The sequence below is a fragment of the Drosophila subpulchrella genome, chromosome X (assembly GCF_014743375.2).
Source record: "Drosophila subpulchrella strain 33 F10 #4 breed RU33 chromosome X, RU_Dsub_v1.1 Primary Assembly, whole genome shotgun sequence".
In the NCBI taxonomy this organism is placed as follows: Eukaryota; Metazoa; Arthropoda; class Insecta; order Diptera; family Drosophilidae; genus Drosophila; species Drosophila subpulchrella.
In genome coordinates, this window is record NC_050613.1 from 8,733,718 (window position 1) to 8,747,697 (window position 13,980).

General features: G+C 36.9%; 1 protein-coding gene across 50 annotated transcripts in view; it reads left to right on the plus strand.

Annotated features, from left to right (window-relative positions):
- LOC119556356 (sodium channel protein para) overlaps window positions 1-13,980 on the plus strand; it is a 71,895-nt gene that overhangs the window by 2,919 nt on the left and 54,996 nt on the right. For 37 of the 50 annotated variants that reach the window (XM_037868464.1, XM_037868515.1, XM_037868467.1 and 34 more), the window contains exons 2-5: window positions 3,892-4,361; window positions 7,151-7,239; window positions 8,214-8,404; window positions 11,386-11,418. In XM_037868464.1, coding sequence (XP_037724392.1) covers window positions 8,255-8,404; window positions 11,386-11,418 — 183 coding nt within the window. In that variant the 5' untranslated portion in view covers window positions 3,892-4,361; window positions 7,151-7,239; window positions 8,214-8,254. The remainder of the gene's footprint in view (window positions 1-3,891; window positions 4,362-7,150; window positions 7,240-8,213; window positions 8,405-11,385; window positions 11,419-13,980) is intronic. The other 13 variants (XM_037868470.1, XM_037868488.1, XM_037868475.1 and 10 more) reach the window with 2 other exon arrangements.

Here is a 13,980-nt window from a genome sequence, read left to right on the forward strand (position 1 = left end):
CTTGGCCCACCTTGCCCGCCACCAGCTAGTCCTGCGGCGAAGGCTCCCCAGGACTCCCATGCCAAAGGCAACATACAGGAACACCACCAGTTCAATATGCCACCGGGCTGTGCGTGTTCAATTGCTTTTCCCACCATTGTTGTTTGCTCGGCTCTGGCTCTTGTTGGTTTTCGGTGTAAAAAATTTACATAACCCAAATTGACGCATAAATAAATTATTAAATACGTGACGTGCAAATGGTCAAAGACCAGAGACCATCGAATGGGAAATAGAAAACAGCAAACAGCAAACACAGAAGTCGAATGCCATGTGCAGGGCACCATTGTGCGAATCCCCAGGGTTCGCAATCAGGGCGCAATCCAATAAGGAGATTGTGTTCTCCGAACTGCGAGCCATACTGCCATTCGGCCATATGCCATATGTGGTATATATGTGACCTGGGCCAAATCAAATGTGGGCGCAGATCCTCGCCGGAAATTCAATTAGAACCAAGGCCGAGGCTATTTAAGCCACTGGAAATGATCGAACCAATCAAAATCAATCGGATTTTGGGTATTTTAACCATAAGTGAATGTTTAAAATGCTCTGTTCCAATTGAAAAATTCCCTTAATTCCTTTAAAGGCATTCTATGAAAAATAGTTCATTATTATTAAAATTTTTTTAATCACTGCCTAGCCCATTTTACTGAGTTAATAGCATTTTCGAAGTATTTTGTCTAAAGATACTCTGTTCTAAGTAAAAAATTCCCATAATTCCTTTAAAGGCATTCTATGAAAAATCGTTCATTATTATTACAATTTTTATAATCACTGCCTAGCCCATTTTACTGAGTTAATAGCATTTTCGAAGAATTTTGTCTAAAGATACTCTGTTCCCAGTGAAAAATTCCCATAATTCCTTTAAAGGCATTCTATGAAAAATAGTTTATTATTATTACATTTTTTATAATCACTGCCTGGCCTTTTTCACTGAGTTAATAGCATTTTCGAAGTATTTTGTCTAAAAATACTCTGTTCTAAGTAAAAAATTGCCATAATTCCTTTAAAGGCATTCTATGAAAAATCGTTCATTATTATTAAATTTTTTATAATCTTTGCCTAGCCTAACTGAGTTAATAGCATTTTCGAAGTATTTTGTCTAAAGATACTCTGTTTCAAGTGAAAAATTCCCATAATTCCTTTAAAGGCATTCTATGAAAAATAATTCATTATTATTACAATTTTTAAATTCACTGCCTGGCCTTTTTTACTGAGTAGTATTTCCAAGTATTTTGTCAAAGATACTCTGGTCCAAGTGAAAAATTCCCATAATTCCTTTAAAGGCATTCTATGAAAAATCGTTCATTATTATTTCAATTTTTATAATCACTGCCTAGCCCATTTTACTGAGTTAATAGCATTTTCGAAGAATTTTGTATATACATTTACAAGAAATTGTATTTCAAATAACTATTGCCCTTAGGTTGTTTTAGGCCTTTAGAAAAGTAGTTATTTTTCTTATAAAGTAACAAACTGAAAATAGCAAATCCAAATTACATTACAAATTGCCCTAATGCTTTATAAGTGCATTATATAGTTTTTAATTGTACTATGTGAAATAGGTTAGCCCATGGCAAATGTCATTTTCCCAGATATTATTTAAGGTCTTGTAATGTTGTGTAATTTGTCTTACAGGCTGCTATTACCATAAAATAAATATTTAATTTAGCACAGTGGTAGGAAAAATTAATTGCCAGGCAACTAGTAATGCCATAATTATTCCCCGAATTAGTGACCCAAGTTATTAGCTTTATTTCAAATTCTATACATACATATCCAAGGATTTTCCGATTTGGTGTCCCAATAAGCTTTATTTTCAAGTTCTATACATTCTGTTCTTAGAACATTAGAAACGCAGCGTTTGTGCAATGGGTTGACAAACGGTAGGTGACGATTTGGTGACCCAAACTATTAGCTTTATTTCAAGTTCTATACATACATATCTAAGGATTTTCCGATTTGGTGCCCCAATAGGCTTTAGTTTCAAGTTCTACACATATTTTTCTTAGAACATTAGAAACGCAGCGTTTGTGCAATGGGCTGACAAACGGTTGGTGACGATTTGGTGACCCCGCCACCGCTTGGATGCATAGAGTTCGGATCGATTGGTCGCCGTCCAAAAGCGGGGTCCTCGAAAGCGGGTCAGCATGATTTGTGATTATAACTGTTGTTCCATTTTCGGGGCACATGAGTTATGAGCCCAGTTCGAAATTGACCAGTCCAACTGGTGCCAAACGCTTGAAAATAATGGCCCACTGTCGCAATTTTTCGTAGTCGTTGAGAAATCGAGAAAGGCATTAGCTTGATGACCTAAAAATAGAATAAGTCAGAAAACGGCGGCGAAGGCGAAAAGCGAGTGTGCGAATGGGGAAAGGCGAAAGGATAAGCGGCGAAAATGGGGTGGCAAAAGTAGCACAACAAAACCTGTGTTGACAACGACTTTCGGTTGCTTTGGGGTGGTAATATATGCTAAATCGCATTTGGGCGAAAGGACACACACACACACACATTCAAAGCTTGCGGCAAATTCGATTGAAAGGAAGTCGCGGCGAAGCAGGCAGCTGCATTCTTCTTCTCCTTCTTCGCCCGAAAACGGAGTTACCCAGAGAGTCCTGGCTCTCAGTGGAAATCGCTCGAACTGCTCGGTGTTCTGTGCTCGGTGCTCGCTGCTCGAGGTTTTCTTTCCCCGTGTCCTTTGTATCCTTTGTGTCCTGCTCTGGGTTTCACGTGTGCGCGAACAATGCATAAACATAAACAAAACGCTAATCGCTGTGCTACATCCCTTTTTTTTACCGTGTAATATCCAGTGAGAGATACTATTATCCTGTCGTACTTAGTGTGCTTCATTTTTTTCGAGTGTCTCAGTGCAAGCCAACCAAGTGTGTGAAGCAAAAATAATAATAAGAAATATAAACAATCGAGATGAGCTCTGCAAAAAGCAGTAAAACTAACACGAATAATATCAAATTACCAGAAAGACTAAATATAAAAAGAAATGTTTAAACAATAAATGTAATAAAAAATATAGAATAACATTAGAGACTTATAAATTTGTTTGTCCTTCCGATAAACCATAATAAGAAATATAAGCAATCGAAAAAAGCCGTGAAAAAGCAGTATAAATAAGAAGAATAATATCAAAAAACCATAAAAAAGTATATATATAACAAGAAAAATTTGAACAATAAATGCAAAAATATATTAAAAATCATAAGAGACTAATAAATACTATTAAAATTAAATTTGTTTGTCCTTTCGATAAACCATAATTTTAAATATAAACAATCGAAAAAAGCTCTGAAAAAGCAGTAAAATAAAACACGAATAATATCAAATAACCAGAAAAAGACTATATATAACAGAAAATGTTTGAACAATAAATGCAAAAAAATATAAAACATCATTAGAGACTTATAAATACTATTAAAATAAAATTTGTTTGTCCTTCCGATAATTGTTTTACAGCCTTTCGAGCTGGGTTTTCCAAACATATCCCTTAGCATTCCGTAAATTGCCATTCGAGTTTCAACAACTTGTTCGCTTTTCCGCAGACGACGGCGGCGAAATTTAAACTAAAACCGCAACAGAAACCACAGATAATAATAGTAATATTACCCATAATTATGATAATAGCCAGCAGTTAAGGCGAAGGGCAAACACACATCCAAACACCACAACCAAAATTAGTATAGCAATACACGAATAATACAAATAATAATAATAATAATAAGTCGAAACATCTCTGGGAACAAAACGCAACGTTTGATGAAAATTGGTTGTTGGTAATCACATCCTGCTAACGCCAAAAGTCCGAAAATAAAATTCAACCAAATATCCCCAATATTAATACAGATCAAACAAAAAACAAAAGAAACAAAAAAAAGCAAGCAAAAATAATACAAAAAAATAAAAACAAACCAAAAAATACAAAAAACAAATTCATCTTCTACTTGTTCTACCGCTTCAACTTTATTCGTCTTCGTCTCCGTAATAAAAATATATATAAAATATACATATACATACATGCATATGTGTGTGAGTGCGTCGCGTGTGTCTTGGTGCCTGTAAATGTGTGAGCCACAACAACAACAACAACAACAGCAGCAGCAACCAGCGCCAGAGCAACAACCACAGCAGCAGCAGCAACAACAACAACAACTGTAGTTAACAACAGCAACAATTCTTAGCAGCAGCAACAACAACAACAACACAAGCAAGCACCTTCACAACAAAAGCCACAACAACCACAATAGCAAACACAACAACAACATCAGCGGATAGAGCGAGCAGCCAAGCACAACATCGATTGACATCGATTAACGGTAAGTTGTTTATCGAAGAAGTTCAAATAATCGATCTATTTTGGGTCCTTTTGGTTTCATTGAATTTCCACCTCTAGTGCAGAAAACCTTTTCAAAGATCATACAATACCCCAGATTCTTGGCAATAATAATGATATGACTATTTCAAAGTCTCTTTTATTACAGCTTTTGATCCTATAAATTTTGAATTTCAGTTGTTCTTTTCTGTTCTTTAATAAAAAACAAAAATATTTCGTAAAATGTATGGCTATTTATTTTTAAAATCTGAAGATCTGACGATTTTTATAAATTGTTTTTTTTTTCAAATAAAAATTCAAAAATAAAGATTTTTAAAAGATATAACTATTATGATCTTAGAACTATATATTGGGAATTTGAAACATAACCATGATTCAGATAAATAAATTTGGAACAGCACTTTATTTTTATTTAATAATTTTAACACATAGTACATGTTTATATTGTTTTTTCTGAAATACAAAGTGGGATCCTATAAAAAAATGGTCTAGGATGGTTATAAAATATCTATAAATATAAATATAAATATAAATATATTATTTTTTCTGAAATACAAAGTGGGATCCTATAAAAAAATGGTCTAAGATGGATATAAAATATCTATAAAGTCAAAATCAGTGTTCTGAAATGTGGCACCAAGTTAATTACATATAATTTTGTAGATTAGATTAAAAAAAAACAGAAAAATAATATATAATAGCCATTAATTGTGGTCCGTAGATAAACTTTAATAGAACATCGAATAATGGAGAGTTTAAGCTGTAGAATTGATTTTTACAATACATGTGGGGTGGTAAAATTTACAAATTAAAGCTAAGACACCGAAGCCTATTGGCATACATTTAATTCCGAGGATTTCAAGAGAGCCAAGGACTTTGAGGCTCATCTAGAATGTTTCCTTATCGCTGGTTATCCAATGTAGCCTACCTAAGAGGGCATTTTGAGCGGTTCGGCATTTCAATGCATGAAGATGATATGCAAGTGTGAACTGAAACTGAGCGCTGGGCGACTTGATGAACTTGGCTTGATTATGTCATGCCTTCTTGGTGAAAATCCCAGTTAACCAAACCCGACCTCAAAGACCATCAATGGGGTATCTGCGCCCCCTTTTTCCCGCCCACCGGCACGCCCCTTGCTTTTGGGCTACAACCTTTTGCTGGCTTTTGGAGGGCAAACTTTCAGCAGCCACAAAAAAAAAAAACGAATAGGGGGAGTGGCAGGGGGGGGGGGGTTTTGACGAGGTCTAACGGAATTCCTTTGCTCACGCACACACCGACAAAAAAACACGTTCGTTAAGAGAAGGAAACCCAAAAATGTATTGTTGTAGTCCGCGTTTGTTGGCGGCAACAAAGCGAGAGCGCATCCTCTCTCGGCGCAGGTGAGAGAGAGTCCTTTCCCCGTCCTGGCCTCCTCTCTCGCCTCTCTCGCGCGCCCTCTCCTGCTAGCCCCATTTCGCTCTCCCATGCAAAATTCATTGACTAACAACATGCAAACTTCGTTCAGTTTTTCGCTGTTTGTTTTAGTCTTTTTTGTCCATTTTTTTTTGTTTTTTACTTTGCCCCTCGAATTTGGTTCGGTTCAACAATTAAAAGGGCTAGGAAAATTTGTCATATTTGATATAATCGATTTTTGGTTTTAACTGCAAAGGAAAATGTTTTGCTTTTGTGTTCCTTTCGTTTTTATTTTGTTTTTGAATGCTCATGTGTTTGACATGTCATTTGCATATTGACACGAATTCCGGTTTGGTTTTTTTTCGGTTTTTATTTGCGGTTTTTATCATGACTCATCGCCAGCGATTGATTAAAAAATTAATTCGGGCGAAAAACATTTTGCGAGTGTCATGAATGAAACAGACACACATAAATATATGCTCATATTGGCACACCAGTTTGTGTGTTTGTGTGGACGCTCTTCTATGCTTCATGTGTGCGTGTGTGTGTGTGTGAGTGGCGGAATATCGAACTGACCTACTTTTATGCTCGATACACACACACACACACAGACAGATTGGCAAATGGAAAAAGAGTGCTTTGACCTTAGCGAAGGCTGCTTATATAAGCCCAATATCCGATACAACAATCCGTAACTAAATCTAGTTTCGATTGTCCTGCAGAAATTAAATGATAGAAATTGTTTGTTTAATTAAAAATATATATAATTAATTATAATACATATTAATAGATATATTTCTAATAACTATAAATGGAATAATAAATAAAATAGCAGTTTCTGATATAATGAAACAAGAGATGTTTTAATAGATATACAGACCATATCTTCATAAAACCATTTTATTATTTCAGCTAACCTAACAATCCCGACTTCCAGAATTTCCCTAATTTTAAAATTAATTTTATAATTTCAACTAACCCAACTATGTTTTATAAGACCCCCTCTTCCGACTTCCAGAATTTCCCTAATTTTAAAATTAATTTTATTATTTCAGCTAACCTAACAATGTTTTGTAAGACACCCTCTCCCGACTTCCAGAACTTCCCTAATTTCCAAATCCTGTCCACGCCCCGTTGTAAAATAAACACACGTGTACACCTATGTTTGTTTTCCTCTTATTGATTGACCATTGTTTGTGTTTTGTGCAATTTTCTTTTGATTGCATTTCATTTAATGCGAATTGCCGCCTGCGGTAATCCAATTAGCCAGCTGTTGAGGTTTCGATTTCGGATCGGCACCATGGGATCAATGTGCTGGCGTTTTCCTATAACCAATTTAGCCCACGACTAATGGCCAAAACCTATTCAATTTACTTGCAGCATCGTGCTAAGCGGCGGGCGCTAATCGAACATGGCGCCTCGGATATAGTTGTAGCTTTAATGTAGCAGGCGACATCCATGTGCCTCATGTAAGTACACCCCCATATTATATTATACCCCTTAGGTTATGCGTCACAAATAGTTATGTCCAATCCTTTTCGCCACCTCTGGTTCTGCGAAAAGGTAATTGACTTAACATCTGTGTGCAATCCAGTTTAAGTTGTTCCAACATAATATGTAATTGTAATTTATTCAGCTTGCGCTTAAAAGAATTGAATTATAAATCGATTTTTAGGAAATGTCAGCTGCACAAGTTGCAACAAGTTTGAGGCTAACACTTCTTGTCACATGTAAAATGAACTCATCTCAATTATTCGTTGTGCAACAAATTAACATTCCTGTTTAACATGATTGGGCAAATCATTTTGTGCAATCTGATAATGAATCATTGCTAATGGAAGCTGGTTGATGGAATTGTAATGAAAGTAAATTTTCAATTGTAGTAATGCGAAGAGATTTACAATAAAATGATTGATTGAGAATCTGTTGTATACTGTATGGGGTTTACTTAGTTGCGATTAGGTCTGATTTAACAACTTAATTTCCACTTGATTCCAAAACTGCGTTGGCCTAATTTCATTATAATAATTACTTAGTTCGCAATAACGAATATGATAACGGACTTTCACTACTACTATAATTCATAATCGGTGGTGACAAAAGAATCCTACCTACCAATAAAGATCTGTGAGCATCCGAATACTAATGATTGGTTTTTAGTTGTTCAGCATCATAGTTTTAGATGACTGTACGATTTGCAGCATTATATTTTTTATTATTGACAAAAAAAGTCGTTTATAAAGACTTGTAATGCAGAAAGGGCTTGCCAATCAATTAAAGTTTTTAAATTCAGATGCCAAACGAATATTAGAAAAATCTTAGTATTATAAGAAGATACTGTTTCTAAGATGTATATATACCATATGACCAACCATAGTGTTTCTGATATTATTGATCTCTTGGTTTTTGATGATCCCTGCAAACATTCCCCTCTTCTTTCCAGGCCTTGGAAATCTAAGGCTCTCATCGTTGGCCGCATAGACAATGACAGAAGATTCCGACTCGATATCTGAGGAAGAACGCAGTTTGTTCCGTCCCTTTACCCGCGAATCATTGGTGCAAATCGAACAACGCATTGCCGCTGAACATGAAAAGCAGAAGGAGCTGGAAAGAAAGAGAGCCGAGGGAGAGGTGGTAATTATTTCTAGCTGAATGTGAATAGCTTCCTACATTTTGTGTGCCTACTCTACTACTCTTTCTGTATCTGTATCTGTATCCGTATATGTATCTCTCTCTCTTCGTCTAAGTGAATTGACTTCCAATTGAGAACGAATGCCAAACGGTCGATGCTGATCGCTGATCGATTGACGATTATCGGTCGATCAGCGATCGGTGATCAGCGATAACCGATAACCAATCGCCGCTACTGTGCGCTTTTGTTCGTGCTTCAACTTAAGCCTGAACGTCTATTTTACATATATAATATACTTGAATATGTTCTACTAACTAACCCCAAACATACATATCTACCCGAAATGAAACCGCATATCAAGTTAACAACATAACCATACAACTCACAAGCAGTCATCCTCCGTATACATATACATATCTGTATATCGAATGCGTCTGTGTCTACAGTTCTCTTTATAACCATATCTTTCCCCCTCAGTTTGTCATATCGAACCTCCATCATCTCAGCCTCTGTAAATGCAGCAGCCATTCATTTAAGCCTCAGTCTCATTTCATATATCGGAGTCATGCCATTGATTCACTATGCTTGACCCCTGCCATACAACCTGAAAACCCGAAAAAATAACTATGCAGATCCCCAGCTCTAAACGCCTTTTCTCTGTCTGACCCCTAACTGGACCTCAACTGCTAACTGTCAACTGTATACTGTATAATCTTTTCCGTAATCTCAGCCCTACAAACACCACTGTCATTTCACCTCTTTCAAAGTCTCAAATTCGTAAATGTTTTAATCGTAGCTAAGACCCCATTCCAACCGTACTCAAATTTAAAAAAAAAAGCATACATCCACCGACTTTCGTTTCGATCTTCAGTTCGATTTGTTCTGTTTTATTTCCAACAAAATTCCAAAACGTAAAAGTGTCTAAAAGAATAGTTAAGTGATTTCTGATTACCCTCTTTGGTTGTGTGTACTCGTATTTTGTATTCAGCATAAGAACCCGAAAATCCCCCAAGCAATCCCCATATGCTGTTGTACGTACCGATATCGTAACGTATTACTATCGAATCTGTAAAATTTCTTTCCTGCCATAATCGTTGTATGTTTGTTCGTTTGTTGGTTTGTTTAATTGTTTATCCGTTTATCTATTTGAGAGTAAGAACTGTGTATTCCGTAACCCATTGGCTTCGTAATGTGTTCTAATGTGTATCCTAATCGATAACCTAATCAATTTTTGTATTATTGCGTAAACATATCATTTTCAATGCCAGCAACCCCAACAATTAAACATTGTCATTGTTGTATCGTTATCGTATTGTACTAGTCAAAGGCTACAAACGTTTAATTTATATTTCTTGATTTCTGTTTGGACTTTTGATTTCATTCGGTTCGATTTAACGAGTGGCTTGGGTATAAAATCCCCGGCCAAGTCCACGTCCACGTCCATATCCATGACCCACATGTCCTTCTAGTCTCAGCAGACCTCCAGGTATCGTCCTGTAAATAAACGACTCGCTTGTGAATACGTGTATCAAATCTCCACAACTGTGTCCATTGCTGATCATTAGTGCCAGTATTCAGTTTCCAAATCAGACCATTACCAACCGAATCATCAAAGAGCTTGTATCCATCTTTTGCAGTAGTGCCTGCTATAAAACAAAGGAACCAAAGTTAGCCGACTGCTCTGAACAATTTAAAAAAGACCAATGCCCAAAAATGGAACCGATGAAGAGCATTACTGCTTTAAAATAACATGGTGGAACTCTTAATGGATAAGAATCTTCTATAACAAAATAGTTGTTATAGACGGATTCTGAAAATATGAATATTATAATAAGGCCTATATCTATAAATACAGATCTCAAAATCCAATAGCCCAACTACGCAAATGCCAGTTATTAATGAACATTGCTGGTAGCTCTCCCAATAAACAAGAGCCATTGAGGAAAAACTTAAAGTCTACAATTTATGAAAATGCTATAACCTATCGAAAACGATAAATTTGTCTGCTACAAAAATTGGAACTAAATTCAAAGGACCATCAAACAGATCCAAAGATCTAAACCATGAGAAGTTGGAACAGCAGGAAATGTTGGGGCTTACATCAACTGAAAAGGAACCACCTTTAAATTAGAGAGTACTTAAATTATTGGATTCGTTTAAACTAAAAGCTCAATCAACCCAAACTGATCGTAGCTGTAAGCGGCTTGCTATGATATCTTGTACAAAACCATCAAAGCGCATTGTCATTAGCCACCTACACATTGAAAAGCAACGACTTAACCCATGCGCACCTCAATAATCTTTCAACTTCGATCCTCAAAATTTATAACTTCAATCCTAGCTCTGTCTCTGTCTTCGCCTCTGTCTCTGTCTCTCTCCCACCTCCGACCTCACACTCTGTAAAGCCCATTTTCAACACCCAGTCACAGATACAGACACAACCACACTAGAAATAGAAATCAATCAGAATTCAGATATCAAAGAATCATTATCCATGATTAATGCATTGCGAAGATGCGCAAAAGCAATTATTAGGGGTAGCCCGATACCGATAGCGATACCGATATCGTGATCGATATCCCATATGTATATCCTCCCTGACATAATGCTGAAAACTGCTCGCCTACATAACCACTTTCTACCGTTTGTTTTTTCTTTCGTGTACTCTTCTTCCGTTTCATTTACAACTTTCTCTCTACTTTTTGAACGCTCTCTCTCAACGAATCTTTTGCGCGCTGCTGTCTGGACCAAAAATGAATATAACCATGATTATAAATGAATATAAATGCCATCAACAATGAATGTAAAATGCGAATTCGGCGCTTGCATAATGCAATCAAACAAAATTACGAAATACCAAATCAAAATCAATACCAAATCGAACATGAACATTTCTCTACTACTACGCTACTTTTTATTGAACTTGATAATATGCTCGTAATGAATGCCCTAAACCAAATACCAAATCCAAATCTTCTTTCAGCCGCAATATGGTCGCAAGAAAAAACAAAAAGAAGTAAGATTTTGCTCAGAAAACCCAAAAAAAAATACAAAGAAACCACAACAAATAAGAATAAGAAAACCACCCCCACCACTTCCCCCAAAAAACACTACCCGACCTTCGAGAACATACCCCACATATACACACACCTTGAGAGAATCTCCATCTCAATCCGAATCGAAGGAAAAGTTTTATGATTTCACCTTTATCGTGCCTTTTCAGTTGAGACTTTATTGCCACAAATCGTTTTCCTTTAGCCGAACAATTTTGCGTTGCAATTTTCCGTTGTTGGTTTCTCAGTTCCTCTCAGTTTCTTTGTGCAACTGCTGCAACTTACCAATCAAGCCAGCCAATCCACGCCACTTAGCCCAGTTTGATCCAGACCCCCACACTGGTGTGCCCCCAGACTCAACATATATAACGTCAATCTCGTACCCAGTATCTACTGTATATGCATATCTTTGTATCCGCTCCCTAAATGTAGCCCTTGTACGTAAGCTTGTATCTATGTATATCGTAAATTCGTACTATATCTTTGCCGTTCTATATCTTTCCCACCGCCCCGGGACGCTTAATGCAAAAAGAATAATAACAAAAAAAAGAAAACCTAAAGCTCACCCTTAAATAGCCAAAAAAAAAACTACTAATGCAGCTGAAAATACGCTTTTAACTTTTTCGCTTTACGCAGTCTGATTTGGGTCCTTGCAAAAGGTTTTCACTGTACTGTTGGTCTGAATATAATGGATTATCTTTAAATTTGACTTAATGCCTGGTATCTTGGATTAAAGTTTAATTGATTTGAACTCACTTAAATTGTGTCTGAAGATAGTGATATCACTTATTTCCAATAACAATATAAAATATCATCTGATTTCTAACAAAATTGGGCAGTTATGAAATATATCTATAAAATATTTCGGTGGTTCTTTATTATTTAAGTTATTATTTTAAGCTAGGATTAATTATCTAACTTTTATTTGTTGTCTGGGATCTTGGAATAATTCTCAAGTGATTTGAAATCATTTAATAAGCGCCTACAGATAATGATATTAAATATTTCTAAACATCTAATATCAATATAACAATATTAACATCAATCTTAATTCTAAATAAATTGGGCAATATGTAAATAACAAATATATTTGTTGTAATTCTTTATTATTTATGGTATCCTTTTAAGGGCCTTGCAAGGACCTAAGATGCTTCGGCTGGCCGATGAAAAGACCAAATGTTTTTCTTGTTCTTTATCCATTTATTGCTGTTAAATATACCGCTTCGGGTTACAAGTGAACCAATATCCCTTTGTCATGTGCCGTTTGCCATTTCCCATTTGGCATTGCCATAGTTATTGACTCTGCCCGGGGGCCTCAACTACTTATCAAGGTGGAGCCCCCGAAGTGACTGAGTGGCTAAGAAGCTTAGCGAAACGGGCCGAATGGTCTGGTGGCCCCAAGGCAGGAATCAAAGCCGCTAACACACACACACACACATAGACGGCACTGGGTCCTGGCTTGGGTGCATCTGTGTGCGCGCCCGAGAAGTATTAATGGCAAATCAAGGGCTCCAAGTGTCCCTGTACCCAAAAACCGAACCGAAACAGAGTACCCCCCCCACCCAACTATGTGTATTCGTAACCGTGTCTACCATATATGTATCTGCTATGTTTTTGCCAGCTAATACTCAAATAATTTGTGTGTGTTTTTGTGTACTATTTGTTGTTCTCAATGTGAGCAATATATATGTATATATATATGATAATATATAAACCAGTCCCCACACACTGAACTAACCTATCCCGATCCAGCTCCGAACCCTATGAACTTACGCTAGGCGCAGAGACCAAAATGTTAGGGCTAGGAACTCGTTTCTTTTGACCATACTATGCAGATGTCTGATGATTTCAAAGGCGGCGAGCAATCCGCAAAGATTTCCCCAAGCGCAAATTTTTGCATTGCCCCGCATCCGACCAATCAACCAACCGACATACATAAGAAATTCTCATAAATTTCGGCCCATAGAATTACGATTACATAAAAACCAATAAAGAACGAGTAAAAATGGGAGCGTAATGCGGGAAAGCGCAGGAGATGTCGAGCAAACAAAGCAGATGAGTCACCGAGTTGCCAGCGTACTGTAAGTTGTGGGAGGTGAATCGAGTAAGTGCCAGCCAAAGTATCTCAAAGTATCTCAAAGTATCTCATCCGAGGACAGCCACAGCTAGGGCCAGGCATCCCCCACATATTGCTGGGATCCCGACACCCCAAACTCAAACGATCACAGAACTCATTGCCGAGCATGTAAGGCATCCACACTTGTCCAATCCCACATCCCAGCAATATCTTGGCCTCTATCGTTAGTTATTTCCTAGCGTTAGATGAACATCATTAAGAGGTATATCAGCTTCGGTTCAGTTTCGGTTTGAACTATCATTTGTAGTTGGCTTCAGACAAAACAGTAGAAACCCCCTGAGCCCGAAACCCAGTCCTAGATCCAAAAAAAAAAACCGCCTGAAACCCCTTCCAAAAAACCATCTGCTATGTATATAAAGTAATGGTGTGCCTGGGTGTACGTGTACAT